This window comes from Mauremys mutica, chromosome 2 (assembly GCF_020497125.1).
Source record: "Mauremys mutica isolate MM-2020 ecotype Southern chromosome 2, ASM2049712v1, whole genome shotgun sequence".
Lineage (NCBI taxonomy): Eukaryota > Metazoa > Chordata > Testudines > Geoemydidae > Mauremys > Mauremys mutica.
Genome location: NC_059073.1, coordinates 223,482,305 through 223,504,015, shown reverse-complemented (window position 1 = coordinate 223,504,015; position 21,711 = coordinate 223,482,305). Strand labels below are relative to the sequence as shown.

The window sequence follows — 21,711 nt, the reverse complement described above, 5'->3', positions numbered from 1 at the left end:
CCTTTAAGGGCACAGGATTTTTTTGTTATTTTAACCAAATAGTACAGATTTGCATAATTAGTTTGCATTGGAAGAGGAAAAATGCCTTCTGAGTCATGCAGCATGTGGGGCAACCAGAAAAGGGTTAATCTGTTGTGAGGAGTTATGTAACACTATCTTGCTGTAAAGGTCAGAGATTTTCAGCCAATGAGATTTTTTCTGACAATATAATGCTTCTATCTTAGGATTCATTGGCTATGTGTTATCAGTGGAGTTTTTCTGAACTGGAATTAAACTTCAGCTTCTTTCAAATTCTCCTGTGGAGCTTTAATTAATTTTACTCCAAACACAAGACAGAAAAAAGATGAGCGTTCAAGTGCTTATTTTTCCCTCTGAAAATGTTACATTTGATAACTATTAGTGGCAGATGAAAAAATGATTTTTAGCAGTGAAGTTCATTGCTTGCTTAAAAACTGGAAAATGTTTTTTAAATTTGAGACTCCAAAAAAACCCCTCTGTAAATATACTAGAATAAAAGAGAACCTGATTCTTAGTGGGTCCTCAATCCAGTGTTCTGTTGTGGCATGCACATTTTTCTAGCACTCTCATTTGCATTTTCCGGTTTCAGTGCTCACAAATTTGCTTGTGCATAAGGGAGAACTATCTTTTTAGGGATGAATTTTTTTAAAGGAGACAGGTGTGTTTTTCCAAAGTCTCACAGCTCTATCAAAGCCTGTGTGACAGAGCCAATATATTTATACAGAATATGGAGGAGGGGGGTGTTCTGGAAGAGATTCATCTGGAGGCCTTTGAAGGCTACTGATAAGATGAGGGAGAAGCCAAGCCTGGCCTGTGAAAACAGCACTTAGAAATCTCTGCTTCAGCTGTTAGGTTCTGATAGGGGGAAAAAGAGTGGAGTGGTATTTGTCAACATGTGGTTGAATTCTCAATATGTTTTACACTTCACTTAGATCTCCTTGCCTCATTCTTTCCAGTGAGGTTTTCTGTCTGATGATTGGTATTGGCAAAGCTCTTCACTTTTCTGACACGCTTACAAGGCACTGGCTGCCAGTGACATAACATAGCAGCATGGTTAGGTTAGTTGAACTCAGTGCTGTATCACAATAGCATGCACCAGTCCTGCTAGCAAGCTCACTTTTTCTGATACACATAGTTATGAAAAGAGCAGGGTTAGGAATCAAGCAGACAGTTTTAACTTTTGCGAGACTTTAAAATGTGTATTAATGAACTATTCATTGAGGCCTCAGTTCCGCCGTTTAGCCCGTAGTAAGGGGGTCCATGATGCTGTACTGACCCAGGAGAACAGCAGGAGCCTGAGCACACAACTGCTGCACAACTGTTCTATGCCCTTAATGGGATGAGGCTTATTTCTGCCCTCTGCAGCCAGCCAGCTCCATGGGGGTTTGGGCAATGGCCCTGCTTCCTTTCCCCTATCTAACTCCCTTTGGGATGCTGTGCACGCCAGAGCAGGAGAGAAGGATCAGCTCATGCACTCCCGTGAACACAAGGACTGGAATGCCCTTATACAGAATGTGCAAGGCGCTCAGGTTCATTAGCCCTCTCCCCATGCTCCTCACCTCCGGGCAAGTGCTAGGCAGATCCTGATCCTAAATTAACCTGTAGTAACCTTCAGATGGCTCCAGAGATTAATGTCCTACTCACTTGATGTCTTTTCACATGGCGATTTGCCCAGAGCTGTGGATGGAATAAAGGGAACTCTTTTCTATGTGGGATGGCAAGGGCTGTGCTGAAGAGTTCAGCCAGAGTCTCAATGGATTGAAAACTCCAGCTGAAATGCAGCCTCTCTGTGCAAGAAACCAAGATGAAATGGCTTCTGAGCAGGGTTGATATTCCTGATCAGCCAATCAGAGGCGTGAGGGTAATACCACATAATTGTTATCATGTGGACTTGCCCAAAGGAATCAAATAGAAGTCGAAATACACTAAAAAGAACAGCTTGGAAGATGTGTGGATTCAGAGAGAGTAAAATCGCTTTGGAAAAGCTTCTACAGATGATTCAGACACAGCACAATTGATACTGTTTGAACGTAAGAATGGCTATACTGGGTCAGGACAATGGTCCGTCTAGCCCAGGGGTGGGCAAACTTTTTGGCCTGAGGGCCACATCTGGGTGGGGAAATTGCATGGAGGGCCTGAATGTAGGGCTGGGGCAGGGGGTTGGGGTGTGGGAGGGGGTGTGGGGTGCAGGCAGGGGCTCAGGGCAGGAGGATGGGGTGCAGAAGGGGTGTGGGATGCGGCAGGAGGCTCAGGGCAGGGGGTTGGGGTGCATAAGTAGTGCAGATAATTGCTCTCTGTCTGCCCTAGCCCCACGCCACTCCTGGAAGAGGCTGGCACCATGTCCCTGCAGCCCCTGCAGGAGTGGGGAGCAGAGGGCTTCACGCGCTGCGCTTGCCTGTGGGTACCTATTCCGAAGCTCCCACTGGCTGTGGTTCTCCATTCCTGGCCAATGGGAGTTGTGGGGGGTGGTGCCTGCAGGCGAGGGCAGTGCATGGAGCCCTCTGCCGCTGTTCCCGGAGCCCCCCTCCCCTCCGTCCCCAGGGGCCGCCGGCCGCTTCTGGGAGCAGTGCGGGTCTGGCAATCCCACGGGCCGGATACAATGCTCTGACGGGCCGGATCCGGCCCACAGGCCGTAGTTTGCCCACCCCTGATCTAGCCCAATATCCTGTCTTCTACCCATTAGCTAGTGCCAGATGCTTCAGATGGAATGAACAGAAGAGGGCAATTATTACGTGTACGTTCCACCAGCAGAAGTTGCTCCAATAAAATATATTATCTTACCTACCTTGTTTCTCTGCTGTCCTGGGGCCAACATGGCTACAACAACACTGCTCTTTAAAATGGAAACTTGACAACATGAATAAACAGACTAAACAGTGACACCTGCTTCCTTTGCAAATGCAAGAAACAAAAATCATCCCCAGAGGACTTAACATCTATAATCCTCTGACCACTACATACAATTCCAATTAAGCTGAACAGATCTGCAGAAGGAGCAAACAAAAATTGAGGACCCATCTCCTACACCTTACATACATAAATCATCACATCATCTTGCACAATAGAAGAAAAAATCAGAAAATCTACCTAGAGCTCATACAGGAAATGCAAAACAACTATTAAAAAAAAACTCCTGTTGATAGCTATCAAACACAAAGACAAAAAATGGAACCAACTACAACTCCTTCACAACCCACAGAATACCACCACCTCTGGGAGAAACCAAGACACCATGACCCACTACATGGACACTACACGATACCCCAACATCATCAATCTGTCAAGACTACCCTAACTGGAACTGAAGTATGTGTGCTCTCCAAAGCACTGAACTTTTGCCCCGCTACAGAATCTGATCACTTACAAATGTGGAAAACTAGAAGAATTTTTCTGTCAACTCCACCACAAGGAATTCTTTCAGAACAAAGATGACACCACACACAACAACCAAATCCCCACTGACAGTCGTAAGAAAAACGAATAATTTGACTGAACATCTCTCAGTGGCAAAACCACACATTGGGTCATTACATCAGTTGCTTCAGGAAAAAAATTGACTATGAAATCCTCAATAAACACCTTCATCACAATCTTTTTACCATCGAGAGGACAGCTATACCGTCCCTGAAAGCCAACCCGCAGGTAAAGGAGGCACTGTCATAGTCCTTAATCTTGATGACCACGTCAACAAGGCCAACAGACAACTCTCTGACACTACCCCCATAAAGAACTGAAAGAAGATCCCACACCACAGTTCACAAAGGAATTTAAAGAGACCATCAAATCCTTTCCCAAACAACTCCAAGAAAAACCCCACAACTTCATACCTCACAGAACCCACCCCAAGGACCTTTTACATGCTTCTCGAGATACACAAACAAGGTGAACCCAGGCAAATCCTTCATATCGGGCCAGGGCACTCTTATTGAAGGAACATCAGAATACATAGCTACCATCCTTAAACCACTCACCACACAGTGTACTAGCTTCCTCCAAGACACTAACGACTTCCTTCAGTAACTCCACAACTTAAACAATCTCCCCAGAACACCATTCTTGATACCATAGTGCCTATACACCAATATCCCTTACCATGACATCATCGCTGCCTGCCTCGTATACCTACAAGATAATGCACAGTGCTTGGAAATCCACCCAAAACACATCGCCAAACTCATCCAATATGCACACCTCTATACCCATCTCACTAAACAAGGAGACTCCCCAGAGAAGTAGATCAAATCTTGGAAAGGGCCACCCAAATACCCTGGGAGAGCCTCCTTCAATACAGAAAAAACAACATTGCACACCCCTAGCTGTCACTTACCACCCCACACTGGAACCTATACAGGGTATCATCAAACAGTTACAACCAATACTCGATGATGACCACATCCTGAAGGAAATCTTTCCTGAAACCCTTCTTCTGGCCTTCAAACAATCCCCCAACCTTAACATGCTCATCATCATAAGCAAGCTCCCCACAGACCAGGACACATCAACTCAAAGCAGTACTAGACCCTGCCAGAACAACAGATGCAAAACCCACAGGTGTATCTCCACTGCTACAATGATCAATATCTGCCATAACACACCTTTCAAGATTCATGGGTTCATGTCATTTGTCTGCCCTATGGCATATGTGCTCCATGAGGCCCATTTCCTGCATTGCTCATTTTTCATTTTTGTGGGTTTTTTTCAGGTGAGTGTCATTTTTACTACATTATCTAGTATATTTTGTATTAGCATATTAGTATATTTAGTATATTATCTACTTTGGTTGGTTAGTTTAGTCACCTGGTGAGATTTCTTAAATACTGAAACATCTTTTCAAAATGTCAATGTTTCAAATTTTTGTAAATTTTGCAGAAATTTTTAAAAAACAAAAAAATCAGTCTGTTTAGAAAATGAGTAGAACAAAAACATTTCAACTTTCAGATTTCCACAGAATTGCGATTGATTTACTATAAATCAGTAACAAAAGCTATGCTATTGGGGTAATATGCCAAAAATTATAAGACCACATTCGAGTTAATTATCTGTCAGTAGTTATAGTAATTTCTAAAGAAGGAAAGATGCAATCAACCTTTTCTGTCATTGACTTAGAACCAAAATTAACTAAAAATATACACCTCTACCTCGATATAACGCTGTCCTCGGGAGCCAAAAAATCTTACCGCATTGTAGGTCAAACCACATTATATCGAACTTGCTTTGACCCACCAGAGTGTGCAGCCCCTCACCTCCCCCCCCGGAGCACTGCTTTAGCACGTTATGTCCAAATTTGTGTTATATCGGGGTAGAGGTGTATTAGCTGCCATTTAAAAGTAAGAATCTGAGTGACGGCCCCTTCATTACTTATATTAAATAGAGGGGATTACTGAGCTTTCTCAGATACCAAAGTGTGGTAACTCTTGGTGAATTTTTATTCTTTACCGGAGGCCAATATATGTTCTCAATGCCTTTTCCCATTCACTGTAGTGCTCTCACTTCAGTTCACTGGGGTTTTTCTTTGGCATTCTTTGTTCAGCAAGTATAAATCAGAAGAATGTCACTACCCATTAAACTGATTTTTATCACCTTTAACAAGCCAATGGACACCACAACTATACCACCACATCTTCACTATCTCTTATATGGATCGTTTGTTTTTGTTATTTTGCCCATTTGCAGCTAAAAAACTTTTTCATTGTTCCCTAGCAAGAGATACCGTACATAGCACTACTCTTCTCTGTGAACTAATTAAGAAGTGCATGTCTTAAATACATGTGCAAATCTGTTGAAGTCAGTGGAGCTATGCCAATTTACACCAGCTGAGAATCTGGCCCATTGCCTTTATATTAGGTTTTCCACCATCACAATCTTCTAGAAATTTGTTTCTTGTGTTCAGTCCACGATGAATTCTAAGTTAAATCTGTGTGAAATTCTCCCTTGTGTAGAGGACAACCACAAGGTCTATACTCCACTTAGCTACCTCTTAAACTTTCAAAATACTTGTTAGGTCAGGAATAGCCCTTGTTATGTTCTTATGCCCAGGGCTGAATTTCACAATCATTTGCTGAATACTGTGGCATTTGTTTAAGCAATGCTGCTATGTGTGTCCAGTCCCCAGGAATCTGATCTGTCAACAGAGAACTTCTAAATATACTAGTTCTCACTAATTTCTGCCCTCATTTCCTTTAACGGTTGGGGTTGTATGTTATCTGGACCTGGTACTTTGTCTATTTTAAATTGTCCAGTCTTTCCACAGCTATGTCTATTGTTTTGTACACATTATCTTCCTTCTCCATACACATTATCTTACTCCTCCCCAATCGTACCAGGAAATGTAATCCCTTTCTTAGGCAGGTCTCCATCCTCTTCCTCCTTAGAAAAGTCAGAAACAAAACAATTATTCAAACAGCCTCTTGGTTTCTCTACTATTATTATTAGTGGATCATTGTGCACTTGTACCTTCAACTAACTGTGAGTGTATTAAGCACAAAGAGTGCTTATCTTTAGCAGAAATATTCTCAGCAGTTTAATGTTCAATATTTCTACTTCCTTTTCTATTCCTTTTTATCTTGCTTCTGCCTTACATTTTATAGATCTCCCAAGCCACATTCTCACCAGATTATATAATACAGCATGTCAGAGCCATTCATGACTCCATAGCTAAGGTTGCCTCAGCATTTCCATTAAAACTATCTATTTGGGGAGATTTATAATCTAGCTGTAAAAATCTCTTTATAGGTAAAACTTGAAACACCAGTTCTCAATCCATTTAAAAAATAATTATTTGCCAATAGCTTTTAGTGGAAGACATTTAGTAATTGCAGTGTTCTGGATCCCCCAAGCAGCAAGCAGGGAGAGGCCCATTCAGTATGTAGCTAATTTCATATGTACTATCTTTTCTTTTTGGGTCCCTCAAAATTGCAGGTCACCTCCTCCCTGTCCATGTGCTATGCTGGTGATGTCACAAGCACTACTGAATTCTGCTGGCATCTACAGCTCACCTGGTGGGCCTCAAGGAGATTTTTTGTCTATTTTTAAATTTACCATATAGATTAGTATTACAATTTTTTTTAAAGTATTATCCCACTCTGTTTCAAACAGGGCCGCCCAGAGGATTCCGGAGGCCCGGGGTCTTCGGCGGCGCTGGGCCCTTCCGTTCCGGGACCCGCCGCCGAAGTGCCCCGAAGACCCGCGGCGGGCCCCCCCCCCGCCGCCGAATTACCGCCGAAGCGGGACCCGCCGCCGAAGTGCAGCCTGGTCTTCGGCGGTAATTCGGCGGCGGGAGGGGGCCCCGCCACAGGTCTTCGGGGCACTTCGGCGGCGGGTCCCGGAACGGAAGGGCCCCCCGCCGCCGAATTACCGCCGAAGACCGAGCTGAACTCGGCAGCGGGTCCCGCTCCGTCTTCGGCAGTAATTCGCCAGCGGGGGGTCGTTCCGCCCCGGAGCGGAAGGACCCCCCCGCCGGCGAAGACCGGGAGCGGAAGAAGCTCCTGCGCCCGGCCCCGCAAGAGTTTTCCGGGCCCCCCGGAGCGAGTGAAGGACCCCGCTCCAGGGCCCCCTGAAAACTCTGGTGGGGGCCGCTGTGGGGTTCGGGGCCTGGGGCAAATTGCCCCTCTTGCCCCCCCCCCCCCCGGGCGGCCCTGGTTTCAAAAGCCAATAATGTATTATCCCTCTCAGTGATAGAGGCCAAGAATTTAACAGGACTCAAAAAAGGACTGGGAATTGATGTGGCTATCAAGAAGATCCAGTTATCATAGTTAATGACAAAATTTGTATAAAGGATATTGAACCAATCTCTATTAGAGATCAGTAGGAGGCCTGTTATGGTGAGCACATTATCCCACTGCTGCCCACTTCTAGGTTTTTATAGCTGCCTCTGAAGCACTAGAGACAAGATACTGGGCTAGGTGGACTTTGGATCCGACCTACCATCGCTATTCCTAAAGCCGCAGGCAGCAGGAGAATAAAGTGCAACTACCCGATTTTTAAAATGTAAATTATGCACAGATATGCTTGTGTTGGATATCTTTATATGCATGTAATTGTGTTGTTAGTAATATCCTTTAGGTTATAAAAAAAATTAAAAAAAAAAAAGCTTTGAAAATATGTACCTAATGATAAAACAAGCAAACAAAAAGCCATGTGCAATAACAGACTCCTGGGCTAGCTGTACGCTCCAGGAGCATTTTATGGTGGTGAACCTGAAACCGGACCCACTTTCCCCCTTTTACTATTGCTAGTAATGTATCTGGAACATAACCCTGGAGCTAGGACCTGATCTTGCATCTTATGTGGAATCCACATTAAAGCCACTTGAGAGTTCTGGAGTACAGCAACCAAGAATCAGCACTGTGACTGCTTTTTTTTTTTGTACTTCACATCTATCAAAGCTGTCTCTCCTGTGCCAGTCAAAATATTTGTACTGTGATATTCTCTCTGTAGGTTCAATATTGTTTTAGTCCGATTCCTGCTACGTGTTTCATATTCTTTCAATAGTATCTTGATATTTTAAATATTCAGCCATTCCCCTGGTTCAGCCTTCTTTTCCCTAATTTGTTAAAATTGTTCTTACTCTTCAAGCATGTGAAAACATCCTACAATATTAACAAGTAAATACAGTAAACTACAGTGGGATTTGGGTAGCCAGATTTTAAACCCCATGTCATTAAACTTAAAAAAAGAAAAGAAAAGGCAGGTAATATTTCATATTAGCATCTATTCTGAATATAGAGGTAAAAATCAAAGCCTCTGTGTGTGGGTGATGGCAGTGATTTAACTGCCAGTGATTCTCCCAGCAACTGACACAAAAGAATCTCTGAGTATCAGAGTTGAGGCGGCAAGCTCAGTGTCAGCACTTGCCTAGGGAGTAGAAGAAACCTCACTTTGTCTCTGCTTTTACTGCTTAAACACACACATCACTCACTAGTAACCATTTACTCTGCTGTCAAAACTGTTTCAAGAGAGAGTTACATGTGATTAATAGTAAAATGCATGTAAAAAGGTAGGCTACTGCCAACATGTTTTCTTTTAAAGATTTTTTGTGTGTGTGTGCATTTGTTCTTTTTCTGTCCTTCACATGAGGCTGTAACAGTCTGCCAATAATATGTTGGTGCTAGTAAAAGCTTTTTTATTTAGACAGCACACAGCATTCAACCTAATTCTGGACAAGTCTCTGTGAAGCACATTATGGCATCCTCAGACTCTTGTTCTTTACAAAAAGTGACCAGCACAAACATGTGTGCAGAACATGATTCATGGTGCTTCATTCTGAATTGTCCGGTGGGTAATTGCTGTACAAAAACCAGAGAAACAGATGTCGACGCTAAACCTTAGCTGTAAATTTTTGTTTTATGATTATGGGTTTCAAATGTGCTATGTAACACTGACAAATATACAGTAATGCTGAAAGAAATGGATTTCCAACTTGAATTTTTTATTTCATTTGTGGATAAGAATATGTTTATTGTTAAGTTTCTTGCCACCACAGATTGAGAAAAAACAGATCAAGGTGATGGCATGAAATCAAATTTTTTGTTGTTGTATGATCTAAAGGGAAAATTTTGGAGAGTTCTTTTCCACTTGAATCTTTCAAGAACTGGATAAGAGTTTAAAATGTGTGTCAATAATTAAAGCTTTGTTACATTTGAATTAACCAATTTATTAATTATGCCTTCAATGTATATTCAAAATGGTTGTAGTTAGTGCTGTCTGATATACACTATATGAATATTATTTTTTGCAAAAATTCTCCCAAGTTATCAAGGTACATCTGCTTTGTATTATGTTTTTTAAAAGAGCCCGAATTGTTCAATTTACAGAGGAACAAAACTTTGGAAGAGATAAATTAATTAAATTCTAGAACTGAGAAGAAATACTATAGAGGTGAACTGTTAGATTATTTGAGGAATTCGTTAATTACACATGGTTCAGTAATAACTGTAATCATTAGCGCAACTATAATTCATAATAAAACATGATGAACTACCTGGCCCATTTAGATATAGTATGAAAAAGCCATCTTATTCCATTCATATGCAATTAAGCATGAATTACTGGCAGTTATTTTCAGAAGTTGCCCATGACTTATCTGCAATTAAAAACACCCCAAATAGGTTTTATATTAAATATAATTTTATTAGAACAGTTAAAAAATAAACATAACCATGTTTGGTCAGTATGGTTTTGTTCATTGTAATTCATCAGGGTACCTTCTTGGTCTAAATGTTCACCATATCCAGAACTCTAGTCTGTACAGAGCCCCCTTTCTTCCTAACTTGGAAATTGGCAAAAGATGTTTTGTTCTGTGTGTAAAAAAAACAGGAGTACTTGTGGCACCTGTTCTGTGTGTATCTTTCCAATCATCTGAATGATGACACGCTAGATGTTCCTAAATTCTCATCATGAGAAAACAGGTTTTATATGTCTAGAAAATAGTGTCTTTTAATGAAGTTTTGTTATCCACCACAAATGAACAAACAAACAAAACCAAAAAGCAATAGCCACACGATAAAATCAGATTTTAGTAAAATGTCACCACCTCTTTTTTCCTTGTTAATAGTGAGAACTCTGCTTGCTGTGCTGAAAATTGTTGTAATGTGCTTGGGTAAGTCTACATTGTGCATACTTTTCACATTACAGTGTAAGTGTCACTGAGCCACTTCTTAAGCTGGAGCAATTTCAGCATGGGGTGAGTTTCCTCTGACAGACTCTAAAAGCCCCTGGATGCCAGTGTTGCATTCCAGCCCTATAATTCTTCTATCAGGATAGGCGATGAAGTGAGACTATGTCTACTGTAGGAGCAGCTAAATCTCTTTTGTCTGAGAGGGGAAAAAATTAAGAAAAGCTTTTGTTTTTGTGTCTTCAAAGGGATTTTGCTTCTAGATTACAACAGAGCTTTTTGTTCAGTGGTTTGTTTTCAGTATAGACCTATCAGTTTCAAGGGACAATGCTGTTTTGTTTAACTTCTTGAATCTTTACAGAAAGTTTTGTTAACACAATCTACAGGTATTGTCACAGAGCTTTTAACGCATCAAAGGACTTTCTGCAGAAAAAGAACATCACATCCATTAAGCAAGTTGGTCAGGTCCCAAAGTGAATCTCTCCTTAGTATTTCTTGTCTTTTCTTGTGTGCATTTCCCACCCACAATGTTCCCAGGTTCATCAGATGTTATAGATGAAGTTTTCAAAAGGTGTCCACTAATTCTGTGTTTTTCTGGTTTTGGGTGCCCAGTCTGAGACACCGCGGGTCTGATTTTCGGAAATGCTAAGTATCTGCAATATTGACCTGAAGGGGGAGATATTGAAAGGCATGAAAGGAAATTAAGTGCCCAACTCCTATTGAAACTTGATGAAAGTTGGGCTCCTCTCTTTCCTTTGTGCCTTAGAAAATCTAACCCAAAGCCAGTATAAGATGCAAGTTCTCAACACCTATGATCCAAGGTGTCTCAGTTCAAGCTCATGAAATAAGAGGCCACTTTTGAAAGTTTCTGTCCTTTTTTATTTTTTTAAGGGGGAAAACAGTGTCTCAGAACTTGATATTACATTTTCCTTTTCATTACTAAAATACCGATAGCAATCCATCCAGGTAAAGAGCTGACAGGATTCAGATCCGTACGCAAGATTGTATAGGAAGGAGACTATTTATACAAAAATACAGAATTTTGTGTACTGCTTTTGTGAGATGCAGATGAGAGTTGAGAGAGAGCAGGACTGAACCACCAGTGAGACAGCTGAGCTTTGTGCTTTTTTAGTCATATTCTCACCCCTTGCTTTCAGGTGTCTTATTGACCAAACTCTGTAGGTCACAACCCTTCCACCAGAGTCCAATGCCTCTTTTCCTTGTCTCTTCAGGTGCAGTGAATGCAATGGGCAAAGAGAGAGAGGGGGGTATCTTGGGGTGTTCAGCCCTCCTTTTTTAATAATTACAGTCCTTTTCTTGAAAAATATTTCCAGCTGAGAACCAGGAGCTAAAGAGTCTATGTGGAAGGATGTTCCCTGCTGGTTTTTATTCACCTGTTTGAACTTCCTGTGCTGGAATGGGGGGTGCTGCCGCACTCCTTGGCTTGAAGTGGCTTCCATTATACACTGGGTTTACAGTTTGGTTAAATGACTCTCAGCACCCCCACTATACAAATTGTTCCAGCACCCCACCCGTGTCTTCCCTTACTCTGTTTACTGCTTAAATGCCAATCAAGCAGATCACACATTCTCTTGTTGAGGATGGACCTGTTTGTCAACTTCTTTTTGGGATAGGCTGTGGGGTTTGGAATGTGTGTTGTTAACACTATGCAGGGGTATCTTATAACCACATATTATGTTGCCACACATATTTTACCAGGACAATACTGACCAGCAAATTTTGAGTTTTCAAATGATACCTTACCAGGCATACTTTGTACAAAGATCACTGCACTAGTGTGTAGGGTGTGAACACAGGGGTCACAGTCTGATTCTGGGAGCTGCTTGGCAGAACCGGGTCCCCATACATAGAAACTTCTCTGCGCTGGTGCTGAGCAAATGCTGAGTGCCAAATGCTATCACTTTGGCTCGCTGCACTTCTTTCAGCAGCCTGAGTCGTCTGCAGGATTCAGGCTGTAATGATTCATTTGCTGTGTTTAATTGCATTTACGTGGATGTCTGGAGGGGGTGGAAGTGGGGTGGATATTGAAACACCTAAAGCTCTCCTAGTTATGGGCCTATGAACATTCTCAAGTAAGTGGATGCTGGCATGGAGAGTTTTAGCTCCAGACTGTCAGGGATACTGTGTTACAAATATCAGCCAAAACATTACCACACATTTGCACAGGGAGGAGTGTAGTCTGTGATGTTCTTTAGTAGCTGTCTCCCCAAGATGAGAAGCTAGTGTCTGTAGCCATGTCCCTGTAAAGTGGCAAATTGTGCCTGTGTGTTGCTGATTCTTTCTACAGAGGAGGTAGGGACTGTGCAGGAAATTTAAGAAATAGACTGGCACTTAAAATAATCCACACACCTAGAATCAGATGATATGCATACAAGATTTGTTGTTGTGCAGACAGGACCCAGAAGCAGCCTTTTTGCAATTTAATCTTCCTCTTTATTTTTTTGATTTTATTATTTAAAGATAAGAAAGTATAAAGGCAATGGCTAATAGTTGCCTGCTTCTCTGCCTGTCTGCTTTTGCAGGGCTGCTGGGAGTTTTTAAGCAGTGTGAGAATCCTGGGAGCTGGTGATGTCAGACTGGTTTGGGTCATTTGAAGGTTAGCAGCCTGGGAAGGGTTCATGGAAAGTTCACTCGCATATATTAGGCAATTCAATCTTTCATTCTGTGTGACACAAATAGTAGGAAGTGAGCTGTTCAGAGGCAGAAGGATCTATTCACTGGTGAGGGGGATCTAGAGTTACTATCAAAGGTCTTTTATTACTGGGACTTTGATGATGTGTGTGATGTGAAAAAGATCATATCTTCAACAACAACTTATGAGGCAGGACTGAATCTAAAGGATTTTTGGAATGATTTGATTGAAACTAAAACTTGGAATGTTGCTTGTTTCCCCCTATCTTGCTGGATTGGCTGAGCAGCCTGGAAAATGGTAAATGATCATTTGGATCAATTACAGGCTTTTAGCTGTGTTGTCTGTCATAATTCATGATTCTGGTCTGGGAAAAAGACGAACAGCCTACGTGCCAAAAAAGGGGCAGAGTTTCATGGAGTTGGGTGTACTTTTATATACCATTTTCCTCCACACCTAGAGGAAAGCACTTTTGCAGACGTTCTGCAGAAGGGGAATCATGTTTGACTGTATGGATGTTCTAGCAGTGAGCCCTGGTCAAATTCTGGATTTCTACACTGCAAGTCCGTCTTCTTGCATGCTCCAGGAGAAGGCTCTGAAAGCATGCTTCAGTGGATTGGCACAAACAGACTGGCAACACCGGCACAGTGCTCAATGTAGGTCCCATTATTTTTTCCAGATTTCAAAAAAATTATTTGCATGCAGTTAAAACAAACAAACAAAAAAAACCTACTTTTAATTTGCGATAGGGATTGTAAGGGCTTTTTCTTATGCAAAATGTGGTTGTGTAAATATTTATTTTCTTTCGCAGAAAAAATATTTAAAATATGTTTTATGTTTCCACCTTTTTACACAGTATATCAACCCTTCAACCAGGTTTTTAGCAAACAGGAAAATGCAAAACAATAATATAGTACAGCACGACTTTTTAAATTCCGTCCAATGAAGGACAAATTACACAGAATCTCTGTTGTAGTTTTCTTTCCTTTGCCTCCCTGCTATAATTTCCCATCACACTTGGTAATTGATTGCATATTTTCTTGATGTACATTTCAACAGTGCAGCCAAGCAATTAAAATTGTATTCTGTACATTCCTTACAAAGACTTTAAACTGCATAGTATAGGTGATGTTCTTGAAATCAGGCGATAGTTTTAGGCTTCCATTAATATTTCCCTTGCTAAGAAAAAGCAATATTTCTTTGTACTGACCTTGCTGCCACCTTTCTTCTTCACTTTGTTGCTATAAGAAGTTGCTGTTTTGCTAGAAAACTACTAACTGTGAACTCCCCTTGTGTTTAGCCATCAATTATTTTCATACCTTCAGATTCAGTCAGAGTCTCAGATTAGTAGAAGAGGAAGCATAGATACTGTAATGTAGTTTTTAAAAAATTACTGTTTTGTTATCTGATCTTGACATAGTGCTGAGAAACATAGATGGTAAACAGTGGCAGTGTTTTAACACTGTAGTTTCAAGTCTGAGAAATTACAAGTACCAGTACGCATCCCTCTATACTCTGCATTAAAGAGCCTGCAGGATGCTTCTCTGCTCTGACGCTGATTAAGATAAATGACTTGGCTATCTATCAAAATGTTTTTAACACACTCTTTGACACTTCAGTGCAGCATTAGCTATAGAATTATGTCTGAAATCTTTGTTTTCCAAAGAGTTCAAAGCTGCATAAGAATAAATGTAGCTTTCCCTTCAATGATGTTTATCCAGAGGGAATTAAAGAAAAAAAAGTTCTTAAAAGAAGTGCCTGGTGGATTAACATATTTATGACTCTCCGCAAAACTTTTTCTCAGAATATATATGGCATTAGTTCTTGAACCAGTAAACCACTGAGAAAAGACTTGTAAAAATCAATAATGATTGGCAACTATATGGGTTCAAATGTTTAACATCTTTACAATTCAAAAGAATTAAACTCATTAAAAAAAATCAACATATTTTATTTATTTTCCCTTAGCTACTTTCAAAATATTTCTACATTTGAGGTCGCAAGATATGAAAGAAAACCTATTACTTGAAAGTTCTTCCATAACCGTAAGAAACTAAAGACATTTCACTAAAAATGTATCCTCTGGTTACCATGATTTAAACAGAAATATAAGTTTAACTATGGTAATAAAAATGCTTTGAATCCTAGAATTTTTGACTCATTAGTAAGCAAGTCCCATAATATGAAACTTTCTCTGGAAAAATATTGTTCATCACATTCCGATAATTGTTTAAATAATTTTTAGATAAAGTGTAGCTTTTATCTGCACTTTCCTATACTTTTGTTATTAACTAGAAACATGTTCTAAAAAATGAAAAATGTTGTGTTTGTTCTTGAACAAATTAAACATAGAATTACCCTTATCAGAGTGGAAGAGTGGTAAATATGTCATTTGCCTAGGGCCAGCGATAAGAGACAAGTGTTGATAATAGAAAAGGTCAGCTAATCAAAGAAACTCATATTAACAAGAGTAAATAAAAAATATTGAAAAGTGCTTTCAGGAATTGAGTCTCATAATTTTGTAAGGAATACAATTAAACTTTACTGCAGGGCAACTTAAAATCAGGCTGAACCTGAATTATAATTTGTTTGGCTGTAATTTGAACTGACTGTTAATGACACTCATACTGGAAAGCACATTAGCTGGTTACTTTCTAAGTAGTGTTCAGTTAATTTATGTAGTAATGATTTTATTCTGAAAAAATGAGCAAGTACTCTAAGTATGTGTTTGTGTGTACATATAAAAATATGCACACGTATTTTAATTTATTAAAATTCTGTTGAAATATAAACTGTTTTATTACTTATATGAGGTGCTGACAAAGAACAATTTTGGGTTTGGGGGAGTGATACAAAGAGCACAATGACTAAAGTTTGCTCCAGTGCTGTAAATGTAACAATGACAATGGTTAATTTCAACCACAAGTATTTCCTGACTCTCTCTTCCTATTTAGACCTCTGTGGTTTTGTGTAAAGTAATCATAGCCGAGATTCAAAAGTATTAAGTACTTGGTAGGATTTTTAGGGGGGGAGGGGGAGAGAGGGGCTCAGCAATACAAATGATGCACCTGCAGCAGTTGATTTAGGCCTTATAAATGCTACTTTGATAGAGATGAGGAGTCTGGAGTAGGAGGTAAATGGATGTTAAGGGAATAATGCATGCATATTGCAGACTCAAAAGAGCCCAGTAACAATCCTGAACAGCATCAATGCTGCAGCTGAGATGCTGGAAGAATTAATCCTTGTTGCATTTAATTTAGAGTACTGTATGTCCCCAACTTCTGCGCAGTAATTCCATTGCAGTTCAATGTGCAGAGTGCAATCCTGTAATGTTATGAATTGTCCTAGCCTATGGAAGGTCTGCACATTGAAATAGAAGCTAAGACGCACTCCAAACATGACTTGTGTTTGTACACTATTTTTCCTTCTCCCGTTGAGTAGGTTTGCAAATCAAGCATAAACCATATGTATTACACATGTGTGCATGTAAGTATATATGTTTACACACACACACACACACACACACACACACAAACAAGAATGTATATATACATTGAGTGCTTATATATGTATGTATATTTTTCATGTGGATTTAATTTTATTGTAATGGATTAGAGAGAAGAAATAATTCATTTACAAAGAAAGTAATGGACTTAAAGGAAGGGAATAAAACTGATTGATTGAATTTTTAAACATCAGTAGTAAGCACTCCTCTTAACTCGCTCTTGAGAGAAATCAGGCCAATATATCAAAATCAGACAAGACTAGATTTGAAGAGGAGAATATAGACCTTTAAAGAGGAGAATATAGACTAAAATTAAGATTATAAAAATGCCTCATTTGTATTTTAAAGTACAATATAATTTTCAGCTTCCCTGTTGCACAGCTTCAGTAATTAGCTACAAAAAAAAAAGTAGAGATTGAATAACTTCTGTTGAAACATGAAACAGCTGAATAGCATGGAAGCATGGGTGCACTCAGGATTGGACCAGACAGAACATGAAAAAGGCGGAATGGCTGATTTCCCCTTGTCCTAGAAGATCGTATAGGAAAAAAAAAATCTTCATATGATTCATTTAACAGGTGACCTCAAATGAGAAGGCCCAAAACAGGAATAACCTAAGCATTCATATGAAAGCAGTGTTTCAACAAGTAATATAGAAAACCTCTATTAGTCTAGCACATTTTGTTACATTTACAGAAGTAGAGAACTCAATAAAGATAAAATTATGGGTATACACATAGGCTGTAAATACGATCAGTATAATCCCCGTAGTATATAGTCCTTACTCAAGGGAAAATTCCCAGTTGGCTTCCCTGGGAGGTTTGGCTGAGTAAGAACTGGAGGTGTTAACCTTCAAAAATCTTGTTAAAAAAGAAATCCAGAAGGATAAAATTTACTTGTAAATCCCAGGTTGTTGTGAAGTGTGGATTGGGGGAGGTTCTTGTTCTCTGCGGGCACTGGAAATCCTAGAAACATCTGTGCTCAACAAAGAGCTCAGTTCCTTATTTTCTTTCATCTTTCTGAATTTAAAAACAGACATTTTGAAGTGTGGTTCTTGAAATCTGCATTTGCAAGTATCAGATTGCTGCAGGTGCGTTTGGTAAATCACATACTGGCACCAGAGAAGGCAAGGTCTGTTCAAAACAGGTTATTCTCTTTAATGGTTGTTATAAACTTCACAGCGAGATGGTTAAGAAGGAGTTGTTAAGTACTTTATTTAAAATATCTGCGCTTGATCTCCTATGGTTTAATCAGTCTACAAAGATAACAAGTAAAAGCATCTGTAAGATGTAATGAAATCTGTCACGGTGTTCCCTGAATTTTACTTCAAGCATCAGATTAAATTATTTCTCATCCTCTGTGTTATCCTGGCTTCATTACCTTCTCTTGAAAAAGCATGGCATGAATATTTTTTCTGAATGAACTGAAACTAGAATAACTGATCCCGTATTTTAGCATCTGATATAGCAGGCCCGATTCAGTCCCCAGCATGCAAACTACGGCTGAAGTGCAACGCTGTTAAAAACTCTTGAGGGTGCAAAATCTGAGAGGGATACATTGGTGTTACTGGTGTAGAATAAGCTTGGAGCAAAAGTGAAATATCTGTGGGTGGTTTTCTATTTGTGTAATGGGCCTGTGTAATAAAGGTGCCCCCAGGCAGGGCAAATCTGAGTTTGTGCACTGTTGCCAGGCAGTTCTATACCAAATTGGGAGGGAGAAGGAGACTACGTTTTAGAAAGTGGAGTTAGTCATCCTTACATCGCACGACATCACCACTTTCCACTATGTGAGTACACTTTCCAGAAGCCGTTTACACAAGCCATGTCTCTTAACCATGTCTGGCTCATGCCTGCGCTCTCACCCTCCAACCAACCTCTGCTAAGGGTCTTTACACTTGGTTACACTAGTAATGAAATGTACCAGCCTGCAAATTACACTTCCATCTCACTTACATGCCCCAGGTGACTAGTTTGCTCATGTCTAAGTTACGCACCACCCTCTCTGTAGCTGATGAATTGAACCTGCATTATACAGGAGGATTTTAGATCTTCTAGAATAGTGTCGAAAGAATAACGGTGGTTAGGCCCAGCGCAGTGTCTGCATGCTCTGAAGCACTGTGTGCTATAGGGCTCCTCTGCCTTCTGCTCTGTGCCACAACATCCAGTCATACTGAAAACTCCAATTGAAGCATGGAACTGTAGTGAGTTTCTGCATCGCAGTCTCATCGATCATAGGGATCAGTTTTGTTGAAAAATGTGGTCTCCCTCGCCCCAGCCCTGCATGGAAGGAGAGAATCAAGAATTGGTGTCAGCCTGGGAACACTGAATTTGAACATGCAACTGATGGGGGCTAAAAGTCATGGCTTCAAAGGGGTTTCCATATCTCCACTAGCTGTTGTGCATCGAGGACACCAGTGTATGTATAAAATGGCCAGGAAACTGGAACCTGAGTAAATAAATTTTACTCTATAGAATCCAAAGGCTGTGGCAGCCGTTGAAAAGGAAGGTGGGGCTTTTTTTTCCCCTTCCTGTGCTTGGATATTTTTTATTATCCAGACTTTCTGGGACTGAGCAGGGCTGCCTATTAACAAAGCCTGCATAATACAAATGCCTAAACAGGCACACCGTCTCGCGTAGGCTATTGTACTGTGAAAATCCCCAAACTTTGCACTAAGCGTTTTGCTCCTGTAGATTACAGGAAGGTAAGTGAATGCCTAATACAAAAGATGGAGCACTCTGCCTCTCCCCTTCCCCACATTTCTATATTACTGTGTGGTGGGGAAGCCAGACCACCCTCTCGCCTCTTATCAATGTTTACTCCTTAGGGAAGCCAATATTATAACCACTTCCACCAGGATACACTGCTCAAAGTAATTATCCTGTGACGTACCAAATCCTAATTGATTTTTTACCTGTGCTCATACTCAGAGAGTCCATATCCATGCAACGAGACCCATACCACTGCTTGCTGAAAGCCAAAACCTTATCAACCAAATGGAATTGCAAAAATACAAGATGCAAAATGCATGAGATTATTATAACCACACAATGGGCAATCCAGCTAACAGAACAATATTGTGCTGTAGGCACTAATATAGGCGGGAAAATGGGCACATTTAGATATAATGGTGAGTAAAGCAGGAAGAGTGACTTTCCTTTGGCTTTGCCCTTTCATGAGTTGAACCATGATCCCAGCCAGGCAGCCTCAGAACCTGACAAGGGCACATAATAGATCAATGGCATACACTTAAATAAAGGCAACCAACATGGTCTGGTGATGCCATAATATCATCTTGAAGGGTGGGGCTGTTAATCTGGCCCCATTCCTGAAATCTGGCATAGGCTGTGATGACCGATGTCCCTTGCTAGCAAGCAATTTAGGATTGGTGAGGGGGCAGTTACTTGATGGAAAAATGCCCATAGGAATGCATTAACAGTATCATTTTGTAAAAGAGAGGGGGAAAAGCTGGAGAGACATCATGAAATTTATATCTAATTCATTTCAAAACAGCTAATTGTAGCTTCAAATTTTGCCCCCTGTCAGTTTTTGTGGTTTTACAGTCATATTATCCTATTCCTTTAAAAAAAAAATCTCCATGCTATTGTGTGTGAAAGCCCCACTCAAACAGCAGGCAAGTTTTGTTTACCAAGAGCCCTATTTTGCCACTTTATTGGCATTGAGTAGTACCTTTACACCAGAATTAGTTCCATTGAAATCTTTGGTGAAATTAGCAACTGTGCAGGCAAAACAATGCAACTGACTACAGGTATCCAGAAGGGGCTGTCACATGCACAAAATAAACTAGCAAAATAGAGATGACTTTTCTCTTAAGTCAAGCTATCTTCGTTGTTAGTAAAACATTTTTGAGACAGAAGTATCAATTTTAAAGTGTTTCTTTTAAAATAGTCTAAATACTGTGGATGGTCCTATTCGTCTGGCATGACATGCTTTCACATATTTCAGAGGCTTTTCAAAAACAGGACCCTAAAGTTAGGCTCCTAAATCCATATTTGGGGACCTTAATAAGTGGCCCGATTTTAAAATTTACTGAGCATTCAACAACTCCCATTGTTCTCAACACGTTTGAAAATAGACCACTTATTTGGGTGTCCAAATATGGATTTAGGAACTTGATTTTAGGCTTTTGTTTTTTTTTAATCTTGGTTAAAGGGCTTTCCAAAGCACATTAAAAAAGAAACTGATATATAAACCAGCCACTGGGATGACTTCATCCACCATAGAAATGCAGCCACTTCTGGGGCAATATATGGGCTCTGTTTAACAGCACATCGTAAATTGAGAAGGCAAGAATACCTTGTCCAAACAGAACTGCAGATTTCAACAGCAGAAATATCAATTTGAGCCCCCCAGGCCCTTTCTCTAATAGTTTACATTACTTCCTTGCATTTGTCATCTCATGAGTGTCTATATGTCAGCGAGTTTCAAAGTTTTTCATTGTGGTCTGCATTTTAATATAGACATTATTTTCTGCACACATTCTGCCCTTCCATTCACAACCAAATTTACCACTCCTCCATTGGCAATGAAGTAAAATCCCTGTGGTGACAGCAGCCGTTGTTTACTTGGAAAAGTAATTGTAGGAAAGTGATGTGTTTTTAGCTGCCTTTAGTACATTTTAGCAGTTAGAAATAAGAGAGGGGAACCGGCACCATGTGACTAGCCGGCCCTTTGCAGACCACCAGCAAGTATTCCACAAACTATAGTGTGAGAATTTTTGTGCTATACATGACAGTCTGATAAAGACATTATGTGGTTTAGGGACACTTGCCCACAAAGTTAATTTAGTTGTGCCTTTATTTTAGAAGTGGGCAGGGAGAAAGATAATTTCCTAATACAAGCCCTTATAACTAACCCTACCTTCTTTTAACATTCTGTTTGAGTTTTACAGCCTCTTAAAATACTTCT

General features: G+C 40.3%; 1 protein-coding gene across 8 annotated transcripts in view; it reads left to right on the top strand.

Moving 5' to 3' along the window:
• Window positions 1-21,711, top strand: part of RARB (retinoic acid receptor beta) — a 499,718-nt gene that overhangs the window by 344,285 nt on the left and 133,722 nt on the right. The window contains exon 1 of one of the 8 annotated variants that reach the window (XM_045003222.1): window positions 13,501-13,936. The exons of the other annotated variants lie outside the window; for them this stretch is intronic. Coding sequence (XP_044859157.1) covers window positions 13,780-13,936 — 157 coding nt within the window. The 5' untranslated portion in view covers window positions 13,501-13,779. Of the gene's footprint in view, window positions 1-13,500; window positions 13,937-21,711 lie in introns of those variants that run through there. 8 annotated transcript variants of the gene reach the window in all.